The following is a 24725-nucleotide window of genomic DNA, read 5'->3' on the forward strand; positions in this document are numbered from 1 at the left end:
AGTGTTTGTTTTATGAGTACTCATGCTTTGGGATCTAGTCCCCTCTCTTCTGAAATTTGGGATAGTGAAGGCCTGCCTATTGATCTAAAAATGTGCACACTAGAGGGTTTTGTCTGAGGGCTCACATTTTGAGTGTGGTTTTGAGGTTAAATTTGTTTTGGCATGGCCTGTTTGGTCTGAATCCTGCTTGATATTCTGATAATTTGAGTTCTAATTGCTTTTATGCTCTATTCAAGAGACAAGCTGCTAGGATTTTGTAGGTGACCAGTAAGAGGGAAATCCCTCTATAGTTGTTTACATCTGATTTTTGCCTTTTTATGCAGTGGATGGATTAGAGGCATCTTCCAGTCATCCAGGATCATTTTGGTTTGCCAAATGTTTCAGATTATTAATTTAATTTCTTTGAGTGAGTTTGGGCTTAACATTTTTCAAGAGTTCAGCTACATTTCTGTACTCCCCTGATGTTTTGTCGTTTTTGAGTTTCTTGATGTATGAATAAACTTCTTCTTGTGTTGGTGGGGATGAGCTTTCTGTTTTAATTTCTGGATGTATTTTCAGAATCTTTCTTTGAGTTCTGAACAGTTTAAAAGGGTGAAAAATATGTGACTAGTTCTTTGTAATTTTCCTTGTTTCTCAAGGCTAATTTACCACATTGTTTTCAAAAGCAGAAGTTCTGTGGTGAGTACCCTCTGATTTAATTTGCAAAGGTCTTATAGAAATTGTGTGTCTTGTAACTTTTGAAGTTGTTCTCAGTTGACTCCAGCTGGTCATTGACATATTTTCATTTATTTTGTCTTAAAATCTCGGATGTTTGCTTGTGAACTTTAAGGAATTTCTTCTGTGTCTTTTCTGGTTTGCTGCAATTATAATTTGAAATGTGTTTTTTTCTTTCTTCTAGTGTGTTCTCACAATTTTGATTCCACCAAGAATGTTTTGGTTTTTTGCGAAGAGGGATCATATGTTTCGCTGGTGTGGTGATTATAATTTGAAATTTATCCTGATCATCTGCAGGTTGTTCTACTCATTTTTCTGTTATTTGAGAGTCTTTGATTTTGTGTAGATCAAATTTTGGGATCACCAGTGCTTTCCTGTTGACGGTGTGAATTTAATTTTGGTTCTGGTTAAATAATGATCTGAATTGATGTTTGCACCTCTACATACTTACACATCATGAATTTCTTTTTGGTAGTAGAAGTAGAAGTAGAGCTTAATTGTCTCATAACATACAATTTCAAGCCATTGACTTAAAAGTACAGGAGACTCATCAAAACACAAAAACTGGTTTACAATTTTCCTTGTAATACCAGTAATATAATATACAGTGCTGAATAATTACTTAATTGAGCAGTTAATAATTTTTCTTCAAAAGTAACAAACTTTCAAGATTAACAGGCCTAAATACTTGCTCTCTCCTGCTCAAATTTTCAGGTTGTCGTTTATGAATTCTTCTATTGAATAGTAACATTTCTGCACTAGTTTCTCATGTAAGGATTTTTCAGTGTTTCTAAATAAATAGTCACATGGTATTGCTATATGATCAGTCCGAAATCTAAATGATGGAAGGGTGATTGCTATGTTTTTTGTTTTTTGGGCTTTTTTGTAAGTGAGATTGTCTTGATATTTAGGTTGTTTTGTTGGCATAACTCAAGTCATGTGCCATTTTTATTGGTGAAATTTCAGGCAAGGTAGTCTTCCACTGTGTTTGACTCTTACATTTCATAAGTTGGTTGTTGATGGGCTTCACATCTTTTACCGAATCCAACACTTTTTTGTCTACTATGAAGCCCGAGCCAATTAGTGCTGCTCCTTCATTGATTGTCTTATTTATTCCATTTTTGAAGATTCTGTAATTAGTCTATTGTTTCTGAATCTGTGAAGCATGTTTCTTGTGGAGCAAGAATTTGGATTTTCTGCTTCGTGAGTTCTGTTGTGAGAGTGTGTCATTTTCCTGCTTGAAGAGTGTCTGTTGAAAGTGCAAATTAAGTGTGTGCCTTTTATGGAAGTTTACCATCCCACTCTGACTTGCTTTTTTGTATAAGTCCAAACTCCTCATAATCCGAATGCTTGGTGGCACATTGTAGTGGGTGGATTTCCACCCAAGGTAATTTCGTCTTTACTTTAACAAGTCATAATGGTGTAGTACCAGAGATTGTGAGTTCCTGGAGAATGTTCACTGCTGCACCTCCTTGTGAATGGATACTGACCATATTGTCTCTTGCTCCAATTAAGATGCAGCTTGTATTTTGTTGTCATTTTGGTCTGCAGAGGGTTTTTTATTTCCTACCTGCCCTCCATATGTACCAGCCTTCCCTTATCTGCCACCCAGGGATTATATTATTATTATTATTATTATTATTGTGTTTTGATTTTGCCAGATTCCTTCTTGTACATATATTTTCCAGAACTATATATATATATATATATATATATATATATATATATATATATATATATATATATATGGAAGTTTCCATATATATATATATATATATATATATATATATATATATATATATATATATTTCTTTTCTGGCAGCACACACATACATTTATAATTCTGCCATTCTGCATGCACTGTTAAATTTTGATAAACCTTGCATATTTTACTTCTACTGGATTACTGTGCTCCAAAATGTTTATACACCTCATTTTCATTAATTTATGATACGCTTAATTCCATGTTATTTCTATCATCTTTAGTCCTGGTATTTATTTATTTCTTGCATTAGTTCTCATATTTGAAATTTTTTTCATCTTCCCCTGTCTTTAGTCATATCTTCTATTGTCCTGTTTTGTTTAGCATTTTTAAACCTGGTACAACTTATTCCTGCAGACCATCAAAATGTCTTCTTTCAGTATGACTCTTCCCTCCCCCTTCCCCCCCTCCTAGACCCTCCAGTTGTTTTAACATTTTTTTGGCAGTGACTATTTTGATAGCAATTAGTGTACTTGGATTAGGAAAATAATGTTGAAGGTAAGAGCCAGGGAGTGTAGCATAGAGAGAGTGAGATTTCCAAGTGTAGTAAGACTCATATGAATCTGGAGAAAGAGAACAAATGAGAGAATTCCATTTATGTACAAGAGAAAAGAGATAGAGAGATTTGGGCACATGGGACAGCAGGAATGTGGATGCAGGCAAAGACAGTTGAAAAACAAATGGGATAGAGTGAATAGCATTAAAAAGTAGAAGGAAAGGTGGAATGGTTGAGGTAAGAGTAATGTGAAAATGCTAGAAAAGTCTACATGGTGGGTAGAGGGGGGGGGGGGGGGGTGGAAAAAATATAGAAACACCAAAAACACAACACATTACCATGCCTACTACAGTGTATGAAAACCATTTTCACTCAAAACAGCTTCCAGTCATCTCACAATCGATAAATACAGGTCCTGAACGGTTTTCAAGGGGTCATTTTCTTTTTGGTGGTACCAATAGCCTCAGTAAATTTGAAAAATGACATAATTCCAGGGTGTGTTTTAAAATATTTTATTTGCACTGCTAGTTTCAAACACTGTCAATTCACAAGTGCATCTGAAAAACATACAGCACACCATAATAAAAGAAGAGACCAAAAATCTGAAAGTCATATAACTATATTCGATGTGTTACTATAGCTAACTATTATGCTTAATGTTACATACATGCACTTCAAAATGGACAGTCTCTGAAACAAGTCGTGCAAATAAAATATTTTATGGCACAGAATGGTGTCATTTTTCGTTTTCAAGGGGATTTTATACCATTCTTCCTACAAAATAGTGGCAATTTCAGGTAACAATGATGGAGGTGGACAGTGATTGTGCACTCTTCTTTCCAAACTAGACCACAAAGGCTCAATAATATTGAGATCTAGTAACTGTGGTAACCAGGGGAGGTACAGTAATTCATCCTTGTGCTCGCAAAACTAGGCCCAGACAATGTGAGCTGTGTGAACCAGGGGCCTGTCATTTTGGAACACAGCATCACCATTTGGGAATGAACATTGTAACATCATACCATGGGATGGACCTGATCAGCTAAAATGTTCTCATAATCCTTGGCCGTAACGTGACTTTGCAGAATAACTGTGAGATCCATGGAATACTGTGGTATGGCTGCCCAAATCATCACCAGACCACAGCCATATTTCTCTCTTGGGATGTAAACTTAGCCAGAAGTTGGAAACAATGTGAAACAAGACTCATCTGACCAAGTACTTTCTTCCGTTGCTTTATAGTCCAGGTCATATGGCTTCAGCACCATGTTATCCTGTTACAGGCATTTGTATCACTGATGAGTGATTTTGGAGTTTCATCTCACCCTGCCATTCCCTGCTTATGGAGCTCCCTTTGTGTTGTTTTGATGCTGACAGGGTTTGTGAGTGTGACATGCAATGCTGCAGTGATGTCTGCAGCTGTTTTCCTCTTATTTTTCATCACAATCCTCTTCAGTGACCATATATCACAATCGTTGAACACACACTTTCATTCGCATTGTAACTTAACGGACGATTTTTTCCAGTTTCCTTGTGTATGTTAGAAATCTTCAATATGAATCAAACAATGGAGAATCCAGGATGTACTATCACAATATTATGAAAAGGAAAGCTGCTACTCACCATATAGCGGAGATGCTGAGTCACAGATAGGCACAACAAAAAGACTGTCACAAATAAAGCTTTTGGCCAGTAAGGCCTTTGTCAGCAACAGAGGAAACACACACACACACACACACACACACACACACACACACACACACGTGACTGCAGTGTCAGGCAACTGGGCAATGTGGTTTCAATTCTCTGAGACTGCAGTCATGTGTGTGACTTGTGGTTGCATGGGTGTGTATATGTGGTATATGTGTCTGTCATCTACTGTTGATGAAGGCCTTATTGGCCAAAAGCTTTATTTGTGATAGTCTTTTTGTTGTGCCTATCTGCAACTCAGCATCTCTGCTATATGGTGAGTAGCAACTTTCCTTTTCAAAATCTTCAATATGGTGCCTCTTGAAACATCAAACACTTAAGCTATCAAGTTATGTGATCATCTCCATACAAACATCAAAAATTTTCCCACCTTTGAATACACTTAGCTCTGAGATATTCCTCACGACCACACAGATCACTGTTCTGACTATGACTGACCATCACAAAGTGTTCAGAACATTGCGGTGTTGCTGTTCAAGGTCAAAAACAACAGCGGAATCTGCAGGATTGACTAGGATATGTTCAAGTGTTTCTCACAGTATTTCCACACTTTTGCCCAATTCGTGTACGTTGAACATAATAACAATGCAGACAGTTTTTTTTAAAGATAATTTGGACCTCAGAGACTTGTGATAGTTTAAATAGGGAGGTGTAGAGGTATGTAAAATATGTCAGAGGGACAGTTCAATTTAGTTCAGAGTAATTTATTTTAAGGTAGTTAAATGTACATAAGAAGATTCCTGTTAGAATAATTTTTTTGTTAGTGGTTCATGGTGTGGGTTCCTGTTGTCATGTCCTAGTTCATGAACCGTGGGCAACGTATGAGTGGCCAAGTAAGTGGTCCTGATAGTCAGGATACCAGTTACATTGGAATAAGGCTGGGCATCTCGGACATATTCTGAGTCGTGGTCACCTTTGTGCTCAGACGGCAAAGACTACCAAATCCACCGGTTAGTCCCTCAACCGTTAGGGGTAAAACCCAATGGGACCCGGGTCAAGTAAGGCTAGCAACTTGCTTCCCTGGTACTTTAAGTATGATGCTGGCAACAATCAGAGCAAAATGCCTCGGACCTTTGGAGGTGATGGAGTCCCACCTCTAATTGACAAACCAGGGACTCCTAAGATACGACTCGGCAAACGAATGGTAACGAGATGGGGAGCTATTAATATCAATGGGGGCTACTCTGGGAAGAAAGTAGAGTTGGCAGAGGCTGCAAGTATGATGGGGTTGGACGTTTTGGCCGTTAGTGACATTCGGGTAAGGGGTGAGAAAGAAGAGGAAGTGGGAGAATACAAGGTTTACCTGTCAGGAGTCAAAGCAGGAATAGCACAGTGCGGTGTAGGGCTTTACATCAGGAAAGAAATGGAATCCAGCATAGTTGCAATAAGGTACGTAAACGAATGACTGATGTGGATAGATTTGACAGTGTCTAACAAGAAAATTAGCATTGTGTCAGTATATTCGCATTGTGAAGGGACAGATCAAGATAAGATGGATAGTTTTTATGACGCACTCAGTGACGTAGTTGTTGGAGTAAAGGACAAGGACAGTGTTCTGCTCATGGGTGATTTTAATGCCAGGATTGGAAATCGAACAGAAGGGTATGAAAAGGTTATGGGTAAATTTGGAGAGGATATGGAGGCCAACAGGAACAGGAAACAACTCTTGGATTTCTGTGCCAGTATGGGCTTAGTAATCAAAACTCCTTTTTTAAACATAAGAACATTCACCGGTGTACTTGGGAAGGCAGGGGAACCAGATCTGTCATTGACTATGTAATAACAGATCAGGAATTCAGGAAGGCTGTGAGGGATACACATGTATTCAGGGGATTCTTTGTGTATGATAAATTTATTAAAAGTGCAGAACTATGTTTGATGACACTGATCACTATTTAATCAGCAGTGAAATCGGTATTGTGAGGGCGAAAGTGCAGCAGGTCAGGTCCATATGTAGGAGGATAAGAATGGAGAAACTTCAGGATAAGGAAATCAGGCACAAGTACATAAAAGTGATCTCAGAAAGGTACCAGTTAGTTGAATGTAGTCAATTACAGTCATTGGAAAAGGAATTGACAAGGTACAGGGACACAGTACTAGAAGTGGCTAAAGAATGTCTTGGAACAGTAGTGTGTAAAGGTAGGATGAAGCAAACAGCTTGGTGGAATGACACAGTCAAGGCAGCCTGTAAAAGGAAAAAGATGGCGTATCAAAAATGGCTACATACTAGAACTCAGGTAGACAGAGAAAGTTATGTTGAAGAAAGAAACAAAGCCAAACAGATAATTACAGCATCCAAGAAGAAAGCTTGGGAAAGCTTTGGAAACAGGTTGGAGACTTTGGGTCAAGCTACTGGAAAACCATTCTGGAGTGTAATTAGCAGTCTTCGAAAGGGAGGTAAGAAGGAAATGACAAGTTATTATGGACAGGTCAGGAAAACTGCTGGTGAATCCTGTTGATGCCTTGGGCAGATGGAGGGAATATTTTGAAGAGTTGCTCAATGTAGGTGAAAATACGATCAGTAATGTTTCAGATTTCGATGTACAATGGGATAGGAATGATGATGGAAATAGGATCACATTTGAGGAAGTGGAGAAAATGGTCAATATGTTGCAGTGCAATAAAGCAGCTGGGGTGGATGAAATTAAGTCGGAACTCATCAAATACAGTGGAATGTCAGGTCTTAAATGGATACACAGGATAATTGAAATGGCGTGGGAGTCGGGACAGGTTCCATCAGACTGGACGAAAGCAGTGATCACACCAATCTTTAAACATGGAAACAGAAAAGATTGTAACAACTACAGAGGTATTTCTTTAATCAGTGTTGTGGGTAAAATCTTCTCAGGTATTGTTGAAAGGAAAGTTCGAGTATTAGTTGAGGACAAATTGGATGAAAATCAGTGTGGGTTTAGGCCCCTTAGAGGGTGTCAGGACCAGATCTTTAGCTTACGGCAAATAATGGAGAAGTGTTACGAGCTGAACAGGGAATTGTATCTGTGCTTTATAGATCTAGAAAAGGCATATGACCGGGTTCCTAGAAGGAAGTTATTGTCTGTTCTACGAGATTATGGAATAGGAGGCAAACTTTTGCAAGCAATTAAAGGTCTTTACATAGATAGTCAGGCAGCAGTTAGAGTTGATGGTAAATTGAGTTCGTGGTTCAGAGTAGTTTCAGGGGTAAGACAAGGCTGCAACCTGTCTCCACTGTTGTTCATATTAGTTATGGATCATATGTTGAAAACAATAAACTGGCTGGATGAGATTAAGATATGTGAACACAAAATAAGCAGTTCGCATATGTGGATGACTTAGTTGTGATGACAGATTCGATTGAAAGTTTGCAAAGTAATATTTCAGAGCTATGACTATGGTATGAAGATTAACATCTCCAAAACGAAAGTAATGGCAGTGGGAAAGAGATATAAATGGATTGAGTGCCAAATAGGAGGAACAAAGTTAGAACAGGTGGACAGTTTCAAGTACTTAGGATGCATATTCTCACAGGATGGCAACATAATGAAAGAACTGGAAGCAAGGTGTAGCAAAGCTAATGCAGTGAGCACTCAGCTACGATCTACTCTCTTCTGCAAGAAGGAAGTCAGTACCAAGACTAAGTTATCTGTGCACCATTCAATCTTTCGACCAACTTTGTTGTATGGGAGCGAAAGCTGGGTGGATTCAGGTTACCTTATCAATAAGGTTGAGGTTATGTATATGAAAGTAGCTAGGATGATTGCAGGTACTAGTAGATGGGAACAATGGCAGGAGGGTGTCCACAATTATTTGAAATGTACTTCTTTTGTTACTTGTACAAGGACAAAGATCTCTGAAATGAAGTTGTTTTCTATGAATACTATTACAGGGGAAATGTCTTACAAATAAGCATAAAAAATGGTAAGATCTCTTTCAGAACACTCTTCAGGGACTGCTTATATATATTACGGTATTATATATGCATATTAAAAGCACAGTATGAAGACTTTATTCCAGTGCAGTACTTTGCTGTAATAAATATAAGATATGAAATTTTGAATCTTCAGAAATTCAAAATTTCATTAAAAATTTGTGTTGTAGACATCTCATCTGTTTTGGATTCATTGACAATATTTTCATGATCTGGGAAAAAATCCGAGATGCTCTTTTGTCATTTCTTATCAAGCTCAACACTTTCCCCTCTTTCCTGATGAGGCAACAGTTTGTTGCGAAAGCTTGAATTTTGTGTGTGTGTTTGTGTTTGTTTGTGTGTCTATCGACCTGCCAACGCTTTCGTTCGGTAAGTCACATCATCTTTGTTTTTAGATATATTTTTCCCACGTGGAATGTTTCCCTCTATTATATTATTATTTTATTATGAAGACACCATTCAGTTTTGATCTTTGTACTGCCAGACAAGTATTTTTATGTCTTATATTTTGTGCAAGGGGTGAAACTGTGCCAAAACATGGAGTTATTCCTAATTATGTAAATCTGGTAGCATGTCGTAAATTAGTACTGATTTTAATTTTCCATGCTTAAGAATAAAATTATGTATTAAATGCAGAGAGAAAATAGTGTAATGCAAATACACTGTTGAAATTCAGCATCAAGTTTATCTTATGGATGATGTGGTAGTAGTAACAGTGTTAATGAGACTACAAAGAAGCTTTTAAAAGATGCAAATCATCTTAAGGAACTGCTCATCAGGAAAGATACAATGTCTATGTGTGACAAGATCGTATGAATGATACTGTGTGATATAGAATGGGTGAAAGTTTTAAAGGAAGGTGTTGGTTTTGTTGGTGGGTGAAGGACATAATGTAGACACAGATTTTTAATTGAACTGTGAGTGGTGGAAGTCCAAGAAAGTGGCTCATTAAGCTGAAGATGATATGATGATGGAAAAGAGTGTTGATGCTGAATTTCAACAGTGGTGTGTGTTAAGCAATTGATTGCTTTAACATAGGTCTTTCTTTTCAGTTGCCAGGAAAAACAGCTGAGCTGTCAACAACAATACTAAGAGTGATTGGACATTGCCAGCTAAAATATACAATAACTATTTTCTGCATCTCTCAAGCAAGCATATTTGCCTTTCACATCATATGATTGTCATTTGGTGATATGGGAAGCTAACATTACTAAAGGGGAAATATTAAAGAGATCTCACTAGTATTTTTGTATTTCAATTGTTCACATTGATCACACTTCACCCACAAATAGAAGTACTTTTTTATATCTTTAATGAATTTTAATATCAGTTTTGCAATGATTTTCCATATTTGTGTTATGTGACACATTGCATTTGTACATGCCTAGCTAATTAGTTTGTTGACTTAGCTTTGTTGGAGTTTGAAAATAATTTATTTTTCCTTTTTTGTCACAAATCTTAAAATCACTTTACAAAATGTATTTTCAGCTAATGTTATAGAAAGGGGTATCACAGAACACCCAGAGTTGAGCATTGGAATGGCTACAGAAGGGATTGAAGTACGAAGTGTGGGTAACACACTTACTCTCCATGAAACAGCTCTCATAGAGTCATTTAATCTTCGGGCGGCTATCGAATACCAGCACAAGAAATGTAAGTCAAATACTCATACAATGCACTTAAATAAAAACTAAAATTTTTTCCCTCCATTTAGCATGATCTAACAACTTCATTGACAGCAATGATTCCCAATTTGTTTTTACCCCTTTTCACTCATTTGTCTTACATGATCCTTCTTGGCTCATCTAGCCCTTTTGCTATATGGTGACTTCCACATCGTTGGTGTTTACTATTGTTAAATTTAAATATTTTTCACTACTAACATAAGTAATTTTAAAGAATAATATGTTTGTTTTTATTGAAATTGAGCCACTTTGCTGTTTAGTAAGATGCAAATGCTCAACATGTAATCATACACACAAACAAATAATGTGTGGCTAGCTTGTAAATTGACCCATTCTACATTGTTTCAATAGATATCATGCCAGCTATCAATGGAATGCGGAATTAACGCACAAGATTCCATAATCTTCTGTTCACTTCAAACAAGCCATCAACAGCACCTCCTATTTGACAGCTGTTAAGTGTACTACACACAACACTACTCTTATAAGCCTGGCCAGCCATATACATAGCATCTGCAGTTATAGGTTGCCCCTCTCTTGATATTCTGAGTCCTTCACAGACTGAAACTAATCTCCATCTTGTCCAGAATCAGATCTCACATATGTGAACTGTCCTTACACTACCTTTTCTCATTTACTTGATGACCAGTCATATAGGAGTGCTCTCTTTGCCATTCACTTTACCTAGAACTGGATCAACTGCCAAGGCTCTGACTATCTCTGTTCATGCCTTGAAGTAAGGAAAATCCTTGCTGTTATTCTTTTTATGTTTCCCAAAATGCCATACTGTCCCTTTTGAACTCATGCTTCCAACACCTGCAGAAATTCTTTGCTGTAGTAATATTTGAAGTCATATACCAAGTATATGACAATATTTTTTGTAATTCAGCAAGTTTCCTGGTAACTTCCTTTATTTTAAATGGTGTTATACCGTCATTCCACATTATTAATTCCTTCTCTATGTGACTTTAGGCTGTCCTCTTCACTGTAGGACCAAAAATGGGTCTAGTATTCAGGAGCACATATTTTCAATAAATTGCCAGAAACTGTTAAAACTTGGTTTCAGATAAAGCACAGTTTAAACAGAATTTGAAAAACCTTTTGGTAGGCTCCTCTTTCTACTCTATAGATGAATATCTTAACAGGAAATGTTTGACCAGCCTAAGTAAAAATGTCTGTTACATTTCAGTTTTGATACCACTTTGCACAACAGTCAAGATTATGGATTTTGTGTATGATAAATTTATTAAAAGTGCAGAACTATGTTTCATTCTGACAGTATATTAATCCTGTAAGTATTAACAGTTCCAGTGTACTGTGACGTGTGCACATATTTTGACAGTCTCCTGACAAATGACCAGGGAAGTGAGTATTATATTCAGATGTTCTATGTTTTTTTTATGTTATACTTTCTGACATGTCCCACACCCATGAGAATCATCTCATTTTTGGGTCTGTGGAACAACAATTGAATCTAATCTAATCTAATCTCATCTTTGACACATGGAATTAAAAATTTTCCTTTCTAGCTGGTGGTGAGGTCATATTTATGAAATATTTATATTTTACTAACACGTTGGAAGTCGGGGTTCATAATGTAATTTCTTATCAAAAATTTGCTTTTTCCAACACACCTAGTATTTCTTTGCAAATGCTCCCACTAACTGTCTATCACTACTGCAGTGTCCGTCCTGCTAGCTGAGTGCTCAGCATGACAGATTGCTGTCCTGGGGTCCCCGGTTCGATTCCCTGCTGGGTCGGGAATTTTCTCCCCTCAGGGACTGAGTGTTGTGCTGTCTTCATCATCATTTCATTCCCATGAATTGTACCAAGGTGGCCGGAACTGTCCTGAAGGGTCTCCTGGCCAATGACGCCGAACGCTCATTTCCATTTCCACTACTGCAGTCAGTGTCTATTTACACACAAAACTGAACTTTCATTTGGTTCATTATTGTAAATATAATTTACTGTTTAAACAGAGTGCATTTTGACCAAGTGTGTTGTACTATCTAGTACAATTTTTCCTTTTGCCATTTGGAGATTGGGAGACCAAGGACTATAACACTGATATAGCTTCAACTTCTTGCTGTTGAGTCTGTAGACTGGGAGCTGAGGATATTCTCTGGTTCAGGTCAGAATTCCATTCTTAGAGATGCAGCTGTAAAGAACTGTTTATGCACTACTGTTTCTGGTCTTTCAGTTGGGTCTGTGTTTAGTTCTGTTGCTCTCTTTTGTACTGCTTATAGCGGTTATGGAGAGATCTTGACAGTTCATTTTAACTTCAATATAACATTAGGTCACTGCTCTCCATAGACTATGTTGTCAAAATTTATTTGGAAGTATGCCTTGAGGTGATATCATGTGTCAAAGGAATTTAACCCTTTCCTTACTGAAATGTGACTTGATTAGGTTGGCTGTGACTCCCTGTTCTGAAAACCTATACAAGACTTGAGCCAAGAGTGTTAAGTGTTCTGAATATGTGGGGTAACAATCACTAAATCATCAACATACACTGTGACTCTGCTTAACAATTCAGGTCCTAAGACTCGATCCAAGGCAGAAATAAATACACCTGCACTGACATTTAAACCAAAAGGGAGAACACAGACCTCATAGCTTCTGCTCCCACACACAAAGAAGTGAACTCATGGCTATCTTCATGTAGTGCAATTTGCCAGTTCAAGTCTTGGAGATCTATTATGGTGAGGTACTTAACATCATGGAATTTTAGAAGTTGTTCTTCCAGGTTGTCAGGCCATGTCCTGACAGGTGCAATAATTTTATTTATTCCTCGTGTGCCTAGCACAAGGTGGACACTACTGTCTGATTTTTGGCTAATGGCCAAAATGGGGCTACAGTACGGAGACATGGATGGTTGTATTATTTATCAGTTTATAATTCTATTGATCTCCTTTCTCAAAGCCACCTTCTTTGCACATGGAATGGGGAAAGACAAAAAGCAGAAGGTTTCATGTGAGTAACCTCCATTTTGTATTTGTATCCTTTGATTATGCCAGGGTATCGTTCAAAAACATGATCATAATGTGTTAAAAACTCCTGCAATTCCTCCTCTTGTTCTTCCGTAAGACATGCTGACTCACTTACCTTGGCATGCACCATCTCAGGGCCTATTTCCTCTTCCTGTGATTTCTTAATTGCCTATATGTTTTCAAACATGATGGTAGGATCAAGGAATTGTGTTTGAATGTCAGTGGTGTGTTTTCATTTGCTTTCTCTGGTGTTTGACTTGATGAGGTCTACTGAATATTGTTGGTCTTTCACTATGAAATGACACTTCCCCTTACCAACGTTAATTTGTATTTGGTGCTTCCTAATGGTGTCCATGCCAATAAGGCAGTTTACTATTAGCCTTTCAACCACAAGAAAAGTGCATTGTAAAGAGAAGTTATCAATTTGAATAAGAATCCATGCCTCCAATTTTATGCCTTTAGACTTACCTCCTACAACTGTTTGGATTTTACAATTTTGTATTGGAAGCATTGGTTTGAATCATCATTTTTGTAGTTGATCAAACAGACCCTGTGAAACTATTTTTGTGATAACTCCATTGTCCAGTACTATGGGTACCCTTACACAAAGTACAGGGTGACAATTACTGGAGTATATAGGGAAAAAACATAAATTAGTTGCAAACTATGGCTTGCACACACTTTATTCAACATGTAAACGTTAATACAGATATTCACCATGTAGCGGAGATGCTGAGTCGCAATACGCACAATAAAAAGATTCACACGATCATAACTTTCGGCCATTAAGGCCTTTGTCAGCAGTAGACACACATACACACACACACACGCACACACACACTCATGTAAGCGCAACTTGCACACACGTTTGCAGTCTCAGAGAGCTGAAACTACACTGCGAGCAGCAGCACCAGTGCATGGTGGGAGTGGCGACTGGGTGGGGGTAAGGAGGAGGCTGGGGCGGGGAGGGAGAGGGATGGTATGGTGGGTGTGGCGGACAGTGAAGTGTTGCAGTTGGGATGGAGGGTAGGAGAGAAGGTGCGGAGGGGGGAGGGGATAAGTAGCGGAAAGGAGAGAAATAAAATTAAAAATTAAAAGAAATAAAAAAACTGAGCTTGGCGGTGAAATGACAGCTGTGTGGTGCTGGAATGGGAACAGGGAGGGGGCTTGATGGGTGAGGACAGTGAGTAACAAAGGCTGAGGCCAGGAGGGTTACGGGAACGTAGGATGTATTGAAGGGAAAGTTCCCACCTGCACAACTCAGAAAAGCTGGTGTTGGTGGGAAGGATCCATATGACACAGGCTGTGAAGCAGTCATTGAGATGAGGGGTATCATGTTTGGCAGCGTGTTCAGCTACAGGGTTGTTCCACTTGTTTTTGGCCACAGTTTGTCGGTGGCCATTCGTGCAGACAGACAGCTTGTTGGTTGTCATGCCTACATAGAATACAGCACAGTGGTTGCAGCTTAGCTTGCAAATTACATGACTGGTTTTACAGGTAGCCCTGCCTTTGATGGGATTGGTGATGTTAGTGACTGGACTGGAGTAGGTGGTGGTAGGAGGATGTATGGGACAGGTCTTGCATTTAGGTGTATTACAGGGCTATGAACCATGAGGTAATTGATTGGGAGCAGGGGTTGTGTAAGTATGGACATGTATATTGTGTATGTTCGGTGGACGGCGGAATACCATGGTAGGAGGAGTGGGAAGGATAGTGGGTAGGACATTTCTCATTCAGGGCATGACGAGAGGTAATCGAAATGCTGGTGGAAAATATAATTCAATTGCTCCTGTCCCGGATGGTACTGAGTTACGTGGGGTATGCCCCTCTGTGGCCATACTGTCGGACTTTGGTAGGTGGTGGGAGACTGGAAAGATAAGGCACGGGAGATTTGTTTTTGTACGAGGATGGGAGGATAATTACGGTCAGTGAAGGCTTCAGTGAGACCCTTGGTATATTTAGAGAGGGACTGCTCGTCACTGCAGATGCGATGACCACAGGTGGCTAGGCTGTACAGAAGGGACTTCTTGGTATGAAACGGTGGCAGCTGTCGAAGTGGAGGTATTGCTGGTGGTTAGTAGGTTTGATATGGACGGAGGTACTGATGTAGCCATCTCTGAGGTGGAGGTCAACATCTAGGAAGGTGGCTTGTTAGGTTGAGTAGGACCAGGTGAAGCAAATGGGGGATAAGTTGTTGATGTTCTGGAGGAATGTGAATAAGGTGTCCTCACCTTCAATCCAGATAGCAAAGATGTCATCAGTGAATCTGAACCAGATGAGGGGTTTAGGATTCTGGGTTTTTAGGAAGGGTTCCTCTAGATGGCCCATGAATAGGTTAGCATAGGATGGTGTCATGCGGGTGCCCATAGCCGTACCGTGGACTTGTTTGTAGGTAATACCTTCAAAGGAGAAGTAATTGTGGGTGACGATAAGTTGGTCATGACAACTAGGAAGAAGGTTGTTGGTTTGGAATCTGTTCAGGCATTGTGAAAGGTAGTGTTCAATAGCAGTAAGGACATTGGCATTAGGGATGTTAGTGTGCAGGGAGGTGGCATCAATAGTGACGAGCAGGGCACCGTGTGGTAAAGGGAAATGAACTGTGGTGTGTTGGTCGAGGAAATGGTTGGTATCTTTTATATAGGAGGATAGGTTCCAGGCAATAGGTTGAAGGTGTTGGTCTATGAGAGCAGAGATTCTCTCATTGGGGCACAGTAACCGGCCACAATGGGGCATCCTGGGTGGTTGGGTTTATGGACTTTAGGAAGCATGTAGAAGGTGGGAGTGTGGGGAGTGGTAGGGGTAAGTAGAGAGATGAATTCTGGAGAGAGGTTCTGGGATGGGCCTAAGGATTTGAGTAGTGACTGGATTGCTGGAATGGGATCACTGTGGCATGGTTTTCAGGTGGAAGTATCTGACAGCTGATGGAGTCCTTCTGCCACGTAATCCTTGTGGTTCAAAACTACAGTGGTGGAGCCTTTGTCTGCAGGTAGGATTATAAGATCAGGATCAGTTTTTAGATGGTGGATTGCGGTTCTTTCTGTGGATGTAAGGTTAATATGCATGTTGAGGGATTTGGGGAATGATGGTGAGGCAAGGTTCGAGGATAAGAAATTCTGGAAAGTTAACAGGGGGTCATTTGGAGGCAGTGGGGGTGGATCGTGGTTGGATGGATGAGTGAACTATGTTAGGCAAGGTTCAGTATTGGTCTTTGGTTGAGTCTGATTGGTCGGGTTGGTGGCAAAAAAGTGTTTCCACTGTAGGGAGCGGGAGAAGGAGAGAAGGTCTTTAACTAGTCCTGCATGGTTGAATTTGGGAGTGGGGCAAAAGGTTAGGCCTTTGGAAAGGACTGATATTTCTGTGGGACTAAGGCTTCTGGAGGAAAGGTTCATGGCTGTGTTGCGGGTCTATTTAGGTTTTGAGTTTTGTATGGTGTTGGGAGAGAGTTTTGGAGGGTGGGGTAAGTGTAGTAGGTCTGCGAGACAAGGTTTGTCAGCTATGAGGGGGCGTGGGGGAGGTTTGGAGATTGTTGTAGAGGTGGTGGACGGTGGTACTCCGAGGCGGGAGTAGGAAGTGAGCAGGGTGGAGAGCTTTTTGAGGTGGCGTTGTGCATGTTACTCAAGTTCCTGCAGGGCAAGAGTTTCAATGTTAGTTATGGGTTCCAGGAATTTGGGATTACATAGCAGGAGAATTTTGCGGATGGAGAGAAGGTACTGCAAGGAGGATTGGGCTTGGTTGATATGGTTTTACAGGACTATGTTGGTGAGGGCTAAGGATTGGCAGAGTCTGAACAGGTGGAGGTCATTGTGGAATGAGGGGTGGCAACCAGAGATGGGTAATTTGATTGTAAGACCATAAGCGGGGATTTCATGAGCCAAGCGGCAGCACAGGAACAGTATATGGGACTGGGATCTGGCTAGGGGTAAGGAAACTTTTCTGTATTGATGCAGATGGAAAGAGCAAGGATCCATGGTGGTGCAAAAATATGATAGACGTATTCACAAGGTAATTGTTTTTGAAGAATTTGAATGGTCCAGGTGGCGTCAATATGCATCTGTTTTGAAGCGTATTGTCGAAGGTCGACCAGTTACTGTTAATGTTAAAAACAAACCTGTTATGGTCATTACACACCGTGGCTTGGTTGTATTTGTATCGAATGAATTTAGTATTGGAGATGAAGCTCTAATTTCCCATCTTGAGGTCGTACATGCAGATTGTCATATTGTCCATTGTCGTTCATTTAAGGATGAGGTGGATGCGTCGGACGTGTCGAATGTGGAAACCCTGGAAGAGATTGTCTGTATATCGTCGGATGAGGATGTACTGGAAGTCTCGTGCTGCACGCCCTCGGCATTGGGTATGCCGACAGACGAATCTAACTAGACCTATATTCGGTCACGTGTCGTTGGCGTACAGAATTTACAGACAGATGGTGTATGCTTTGAGTTTGGTAAAATGGCCGCTTTGGAGAAACATGATGAAAAAGCCAAGAACTTTTCTACACTTCAACACTAATATATTACTGAAGAATTTAAGATTTTTGGGAACAAATATGCTTCTGTAATTATTAATAAAATTGTAACTTATGTTTATTGGGTTAATGTTAGGAGTGAAAGGCTAACACTTGATGATAAAACTAACAAAAAGATTTTTGAGGATCAGGGTGCATTGGAAAAAGTTCGTATAGCGTGTAGTAATAAGATAGGTGCCTTTGATTTGAACCCAGAAAGGTCAACCGGTGTACCCTGGTGTAAATATACTAGAAGGAATAGATTTAAGTTTGTAATGTATTCTAAGCCTGAACAAAGTGCTAATATATCTAAAGTGAAATCTTGGACAGATTTAGAGAGGAATGTAAAGAAAAAAGCCGCATTTTTCAAGGTACTAATCCATTTTTTATTGGACTGCAAATTGCTGGTGATGAGCCTGAGAAAAACGATAATGTTCAAAGCGAAGTGAAATATGTTACATTTGTCGTAAGGAATAGAGTGTATATGACATTTTGTAAAAGGAAAGGTAATGTTACGTTCTGAATAAAGGTATTTGTTTACAGCTAATGTCTGCACTGGAGTTTTTTTATGCCAACTGGGACCATATCCGAAATTACCTGGACGATCTACGCCTGGCATTCCTTGTTCCTAATAACCAGCAGAGGATTGAAGAACTCGCTGTTACATTTTATGGCAACAAGATTAATCATTCAGCAGCTGTTATTGTGTTGGAATTACATTTTATGGCAACAAGATTAATTATTCAGCAGCTGTTACAAGAAAGTAGAATTACGTCCAGAAAATTACGGAAAAATACACCAAATATGTGTGAAAAATATGAAATGGATGCACGGGGGGAAAAAATGAGATGAAATCTGAAGAAGACGATGATAGTGGAAGGCAAAAACTCACTAAAATTTATGAGAAGTCACAAAGGTCAAAGTAGAGAATAACTAATCATAAATAAATATATATTACTGTGGGTAGCAGGTTTGAGGGTGGATAAGCGTAGAGAAGGGGGATGGCAGATGTGACTGGATGAGTGGATTTAGTGGGTGCGAACAGGGATAGAACAGAGAAAGTGTGGGGTGTGGGGATGGGTTCGTAGTTAGAGATATAAGATCGTGTGGCACTGGAAAAGTGTGGGAGATAACACGCAAAAATACAGGAACTGACACAGGGAGCGTGATCAGTTTGAAGGTATAGGCTTAATTATATTGGCGGAAGTAATATGGGACATGAGATGCTGCACCAACAATCAGCATGTTCTTGAGGCCGTCTCTAGCATGCGGCCGAGTCTGTTGATAAAGTGTGGCTCGTAAGTAGAGCGTGCAGTGCGGTTTGTAAGGCAGCAAGAGAAACACAGGAAAAAATTTATTTTTATTTTTATTTTATTTTTCTCCTTTCTGCTACTTACCCCTACCCCCTCCGCACCTTCTCTCCTACCCTCCGACTAAACTGCAACACTTCACTGTCCGCCACTCCCACCATACTATCCCTCCCCCTCCCCGCCCCAGCCTCCTCCTAACCCCCACCCAATCACCACTCCCATCATGCACTGGTGCTGCTGCTCGCAGTGTAGTCTTAGCTCTCTGTGACTGCAGACGTGTGTGCAAGTTGCGCTTGTGTGTGTGTGCATGTTTGTATGTGTGTCTACTGCTGACAAAGGCCTTAATGGCCAAAAGCTATGATTGTGTGAATCTTTTTATTGTACCTATTACAGCATAGCGTCTCCGCTATATGGTGAGTAGCAACTTTCCTTCTCTCGTATTGTTACATTCCATCCTGGATTTTCCATTGTTTTTTTACTACAGGTATTCAGATTTAGGTTATGACATGTTCGATATGCCTGCCGTCATTGGCGATGATGTGGCGCAGATGAATAGTGAAATTGTGCATGAGTTGCTGAAGTGTTGGAACATCCATGCTGTCAATGACATCCTGAAAGGCAGTTTTCAGCTCAGCAATGGCTTCGGGTTTATTTCTGTTCACCTTTGCCCCACAAAAAGGATTCACATGTGTTCAGATCTGGAGAATATGGCGGCCAATCAAGGCCCAAGCCAGTGGCCTCTGGGCATCCCAGAGCCAGAATGCTGTCCCCAATGTGCTCCTCCAGGACATCAAACACTCTCATGCTTTGATGGGGTTGAGCTTCGTCTTGCATGAACCACATCTTTTCAAAATCAGGGTCACTTTGGGTAATGGGGGTGGAATTGTCTTCCAAAACCTTCACATACCATTCAGTAGTAGCCACTGTGCCATCAAGGAATATCGCACCGATTATTCTGTAATTGGGCATTGCACACCACACAGTCACCCATTGAGGCAGAAAAGACTTCTTGATTGCGAAATGTGGATTCTCAGTTCCCCAAATGTATGAGTTTTGCTTATTGACGAACCCATCCAAATGAAAGTGGGCTTCGTTGCTAAACTAAACTGTACTCCCATCAAAGTCCTGTTTGTCAATTCTGTGGACAATAGCGTTGGTGAAACCTAACCTCTGTTCCTTGGCCCTGTGCGTTAATGGGTGATTGGCTTGAATTTTATATGGGAAGAGATGCAGCTCTGCAACAACAGTTTGTCACAGTGTCTCCCCATTGATTCCCACCTGTTGTGCAGCTCATCTGATCGATTTCTTGGGGCTGATTTGAAACACAACATGTGTCTTCTCAATGTTTTCAGGCATTTTCAACATTTTTGGATGACCAACATTTATTGATTCCCATCATGTCCCGCAGCCAACTGTGCAGTTTTAATGCCCTAAAGCAAATCGTTCAGAAGTTATGACAGTTTTATTTCTTATAGTTCAGTAATTGTCACCCTGTATTTGTGCACTGATTAGTGCCTGTCCTGTGTCTTCATTTTCATCTACACAGTTGGTAATGTCTTCATGGCACAGGTTATCTTTGATATCACCACAGTTGTCATATCTAAGAAAACAGCTTTTAACTGTTCCATGCCCCTACCCCTATTACTGGTCATCAAACGATGGCCTATTGAGACTGGTCCATATTTTCTGAATTACCCTGAGCAGCAACCTCCTCGTTAGGGGTAGCCTCAACTATGTGCACATTATGCATCTGGTTTGATCTGTTAGTACCTTGTGTGGCTCTCAATTTGAAATTTCATTGTCCCTGGCCACTATTCAAAATGTAATTTTGATTGTACTGATTATAGTCAGGGGGCAGGGATTTATTTTGTCACCTGGTTGCATTCTACCCTTGCCGGTGCTATTCGGGTCATTGCCCATTGGTCAATGGTGCATTGTACAAATGATTCAAATGGCTCTGAGCACTATGGGACTTAACATCTGTGGTCATCAGTCCCCTAGAACTTAGAACTACTTAAACCTAACTAACCTAAGGACATCACACACACCCATGCCCGAGGCAGGATTCGAACCTGCGCTGTAGCAGTCGCGTGGTTCCAGACTGAGTGCCTAAAACCGCTAGACCACCGTGGCCGGCAGGTGCATTGTACACTTGCTGATTATAACCTCTGTGGCCATTAAATTCTGATAATTGAAATTCTGTCCTTGGTTATTTTTATATCCTTACTTGAATTTTTGTCCCTTTCCATTACCAAATTGGTTGCTGTTAGTATTGCTGTGAGGGGGATATGGCTGCCAACCATGTTGGTGGTTATTGCCATTCCGCCATGTTGTTTGTTAGTTCATGTGGGATCTGTCTGCACACTGTCACTTTGTGCTTGCGCAGGTCTCTCTTCATAGATAAGATCGATGGACTTGAGAACTGAGAGGAAATTCACTATAGCATGCTAAGTAGTGGTGATTAATTTCTCACATATGTTAGCCGGTTGTTGGCTTTTCAAAATTTTTAGAACATGTATGTGTGATATATCAGGTATGTCCAGTAACAGGTTTTATTTAGATACTTTTTGAAGTATCTTCTGAGCCCTCTGTGCTTTCTGCTGAATGGTGCTGGGTTAAACACCTCATGCCTCAATCTGTCTTGTACTGCAATGGACAAAACTTGTCTAGGAATGCCCTTTCAATCTATTTATGGATGACTTTTTTGCCCTGCCAGTGGCCCACAGCAAGACATCACCCTGTTTATAACCCACCACAAAGCATATCTTCTGCACTTCAGTCCAGTTCATTGGCAAAACATTCCAGAAGGCTCTTATGAACATGACTGGGTTTGTTTGCTTAACTTTGGAAGAAAAAATAAGAAACTGCTTGAGTTGTAATAAGCCTTAAATCATGAGCAAAGTAGAAAGGCATGCAGCACTGTCCATTGCTGGTGTGGCATTGTTTTGATGTATCGGATTGTATTCCGAATACCTCTGTGCAACAGGGGCAGAAGTCGGCAGCACCTGCTGCTTGTTATAGTTGTCATCTGTTTCACCCAAAGGGTTAGAGTTCATATGTGAACAGATGTTCGGATTATCTGTGATGTCTGTTGACACCTGATAAGTTGGGGATGAATGTTCTCTTTCCTTTTGTGTTGCTAACAATGTTGGTCCACAACATTTCCTCCGTTGCTTTCAACCTCTGATATATTTCAGCTCTTAGTTATGCCTTCTGTACCTTCATTGCTTCCTCGATCACATCTACACAACCCATGTGTTCCTGGATTACATTCTGTATCAGGGTACTGGTCTAGTATACCAGCCTCGGCTCTATCCTTCATTTCTGTAATGTCTTTATCTATCCTTTCTTGCTCCTTTCTCATGAACTGTATATTTAAACTTATGCTACCTAGTTGCAAGGACAGGTCTTGCACCTGTTCAGGTAGACCTTTGTATGCTGTTTGCAGCCCATCAATGGTACCTGCAAGTGTATTTATATTCTGGTACAATTGTGACTGCTCCTGCTGCATTTTTGTCTGAGCCTCAGATATCTCCTTTACCTTTTCCACAAACTGTTCTTGTGTCTCACCTATTGATGACACTTTTTGGCTTAAATTATTTATACCTTGTGACAAATCAGTGAGCAACTGTGTTTTAGATCTTTCCCCATATTTACAAGTTGATCTGGTAATTCATTTGAAAGATCGGCATGCAAATATTTTGCCAAGTCATTGAACTCTTGTGTTATGTTAGTTCTGAAAGCATCAAGAGTCTGCTTTTGCTGTTCAAGTAATTCCTTTCATGTATCTGTCATTTTGTAAAATCATTAAATTTTTCATTGATGCTTTGCTTAAGTGTTTGATTTTTCTCATTAAGATTATTAAATGTATGTGTTTGCTCTTCCTTAAACTCATTCTTGAAATCATTGAAGCTCGGGTTTTCTGTTGTGCACAATGCAAAATCACATTTGCATTAGGCATAAGTGTAGCAGGCAAAGAATGGTTTAATAAATCCATGCTGTCCTGTGTTACATTTTCACCAGGGAAAAAATACTCCCTGAGAAAATGTTGACCCTGTGTCATGTACAGTCATCATCGTATCATTTTAAATGGTAATGTTACTATCGGCTGTGTCCATATTAATTGAAAAAATGGAATTGGTCATCTTCACCGCGTCAGACATTTTCAGTTTCAATTTCATTTGTTGCCATGTCCATGTCAGTGACATCTATGTGGCAATGTGCCTATCTTGTGTGCTCAATTTTTGATAATTTTACAAAATGACAAAATAAATGAATACCTTCAAAAAATAGTAATAGTAAAGATATCACTACAAAACCTATTCAGTCATGCCTCACTAACAAGTATCAAAATACATTATTGGCATAACTCAATTGTATACTCACATTTCTCCCCTTAAAATTAGTTTTCTGTCCAAATGTTTGTGTATTTTATGAGAATTCTTCAATTTGGGAATTGGATTAGGAAAGGTACTATGATCACTATTGGTAGAGATGCTACTAAGTGCACTCATGCATGCAATGTATCATTAATTGTCCTGCCTTTTCAGTAGCTTTTTTGCACCTTCTAGAATTAATTCTCCAATTGATTAACTTTAATCTTTTGCATATAAGGTGATTTCTATCCTTGTTGCGATAATATAGTATCCCATTCATGAAACAGACAAAGACAACAATTAGTATAACAGAAAATTTACAAAATTATATAATTATTTTAAATTATTACAAATATGCTAACTCTTTCTTGACATCCTAGTATAAGTCACCAGATTTAGTGGTTGGTTGTAGTGTTTCGTTCAGATCTGACATAGTTATGCTAATGTACATTTAGCCACACCTGAAACTGTAAGCCCAGAAATGCACAAAGTTATGGGTGCTTGCAGGTTAAGAAACAGTGTGGCATTTCTGGAACATGGATTTCGAGAATAATTACTTGATATTTACCTCATCTTCCCAGTGATGTACAACTATGCCGGTGTGGCTGTGTCAACTAGTCACTCTTCATGTTGACCTGTTCTCCAAAGAGGTCCATTTAAAAATACAAGTCCTCATCACATTGGGGTGTAGAGATTTGGATGCAGCCCAGTAGGAGAGTGGAAATGGAAATGAGCGTTTGGCGTCATTGGCTGGGAGGCCCCTTGCGGGGCATGTCCAGCGGCCTTGGTGCAGGTCTTATTACATTCGGCGCCACATGGGCGACCTGCGTACTGGATGGGGATGAAATGATGATGAAGACAACACAACACCCAGTCCCTAAGCGGAGAAAATCTCCGACCCAGCTGGGAATCGAACCTGGCCCATAGGATGGCTGACCACTCTGACCACGCTGACCACTCAGCTATCTTGGCGGACAGTAGGAGAATGAAAACTTGTGACTTTCCCATATTATAACTGTTAACTCAAAAGACCGACAGACAATGGCATAGGTGAAAAGGAACAATTGAGGTACATAAAAAATTGGTAGTATAGCTTTAAATTTTCCATCATCTTACTCTGATATAATTATACCTCCCTACAATATCTTTGTCACGTGAGGACGGCACAAATAAAAATTATTACAAATATTTATTTATAAGTGTAGGCAATTTAAAAAACCTATATGTGCTGTTGAGTGTTCTTCTTTTTTTCTCATGATTTTATTTTT

At 39.7% G+C, this 24725-nt stretch overlaps 1 protein-coding gene across 1 annotated transcript in view; it reads left to right on the plus strand.

Annotated features, from left to right (window-relative positions):
- The window catches only part of LOC126260958 (tetratricopeptide repeat protein 30A), a 176962-nt gene that overhangs the window by 70378 nt on the left and 81859 nt on the right, over window positions 1-24725 (plus strand). The window contains exon 6 of the mRNA XM_049958474.1: window positions 10078-10242. Within this exon, the coding sequence (XP_049814431.1) occupies window positions 10078-10242 (165 nt within the window). The remainder of the gene's footprint in view (window positions 1-10077; window positions 10243-24725) is intronic.

Source organism: Schistocerca nitens, chromosome 5 (genome assembly GCF_023898315.1).
Source record: "Schistocerca nitens isolate TAMUIC-IGC-003100 chromosome 5, iqSchNite1.1, whole genome shotgun sequence".
In the NCBI taxonomy this organism is placed as follows: domain Eukaryota; kingdom Metazoa; phylum Arthropoda; class Insecta; order Orthoptera; family Acrididae; genus Schistocerca; species Schistocerca nitens.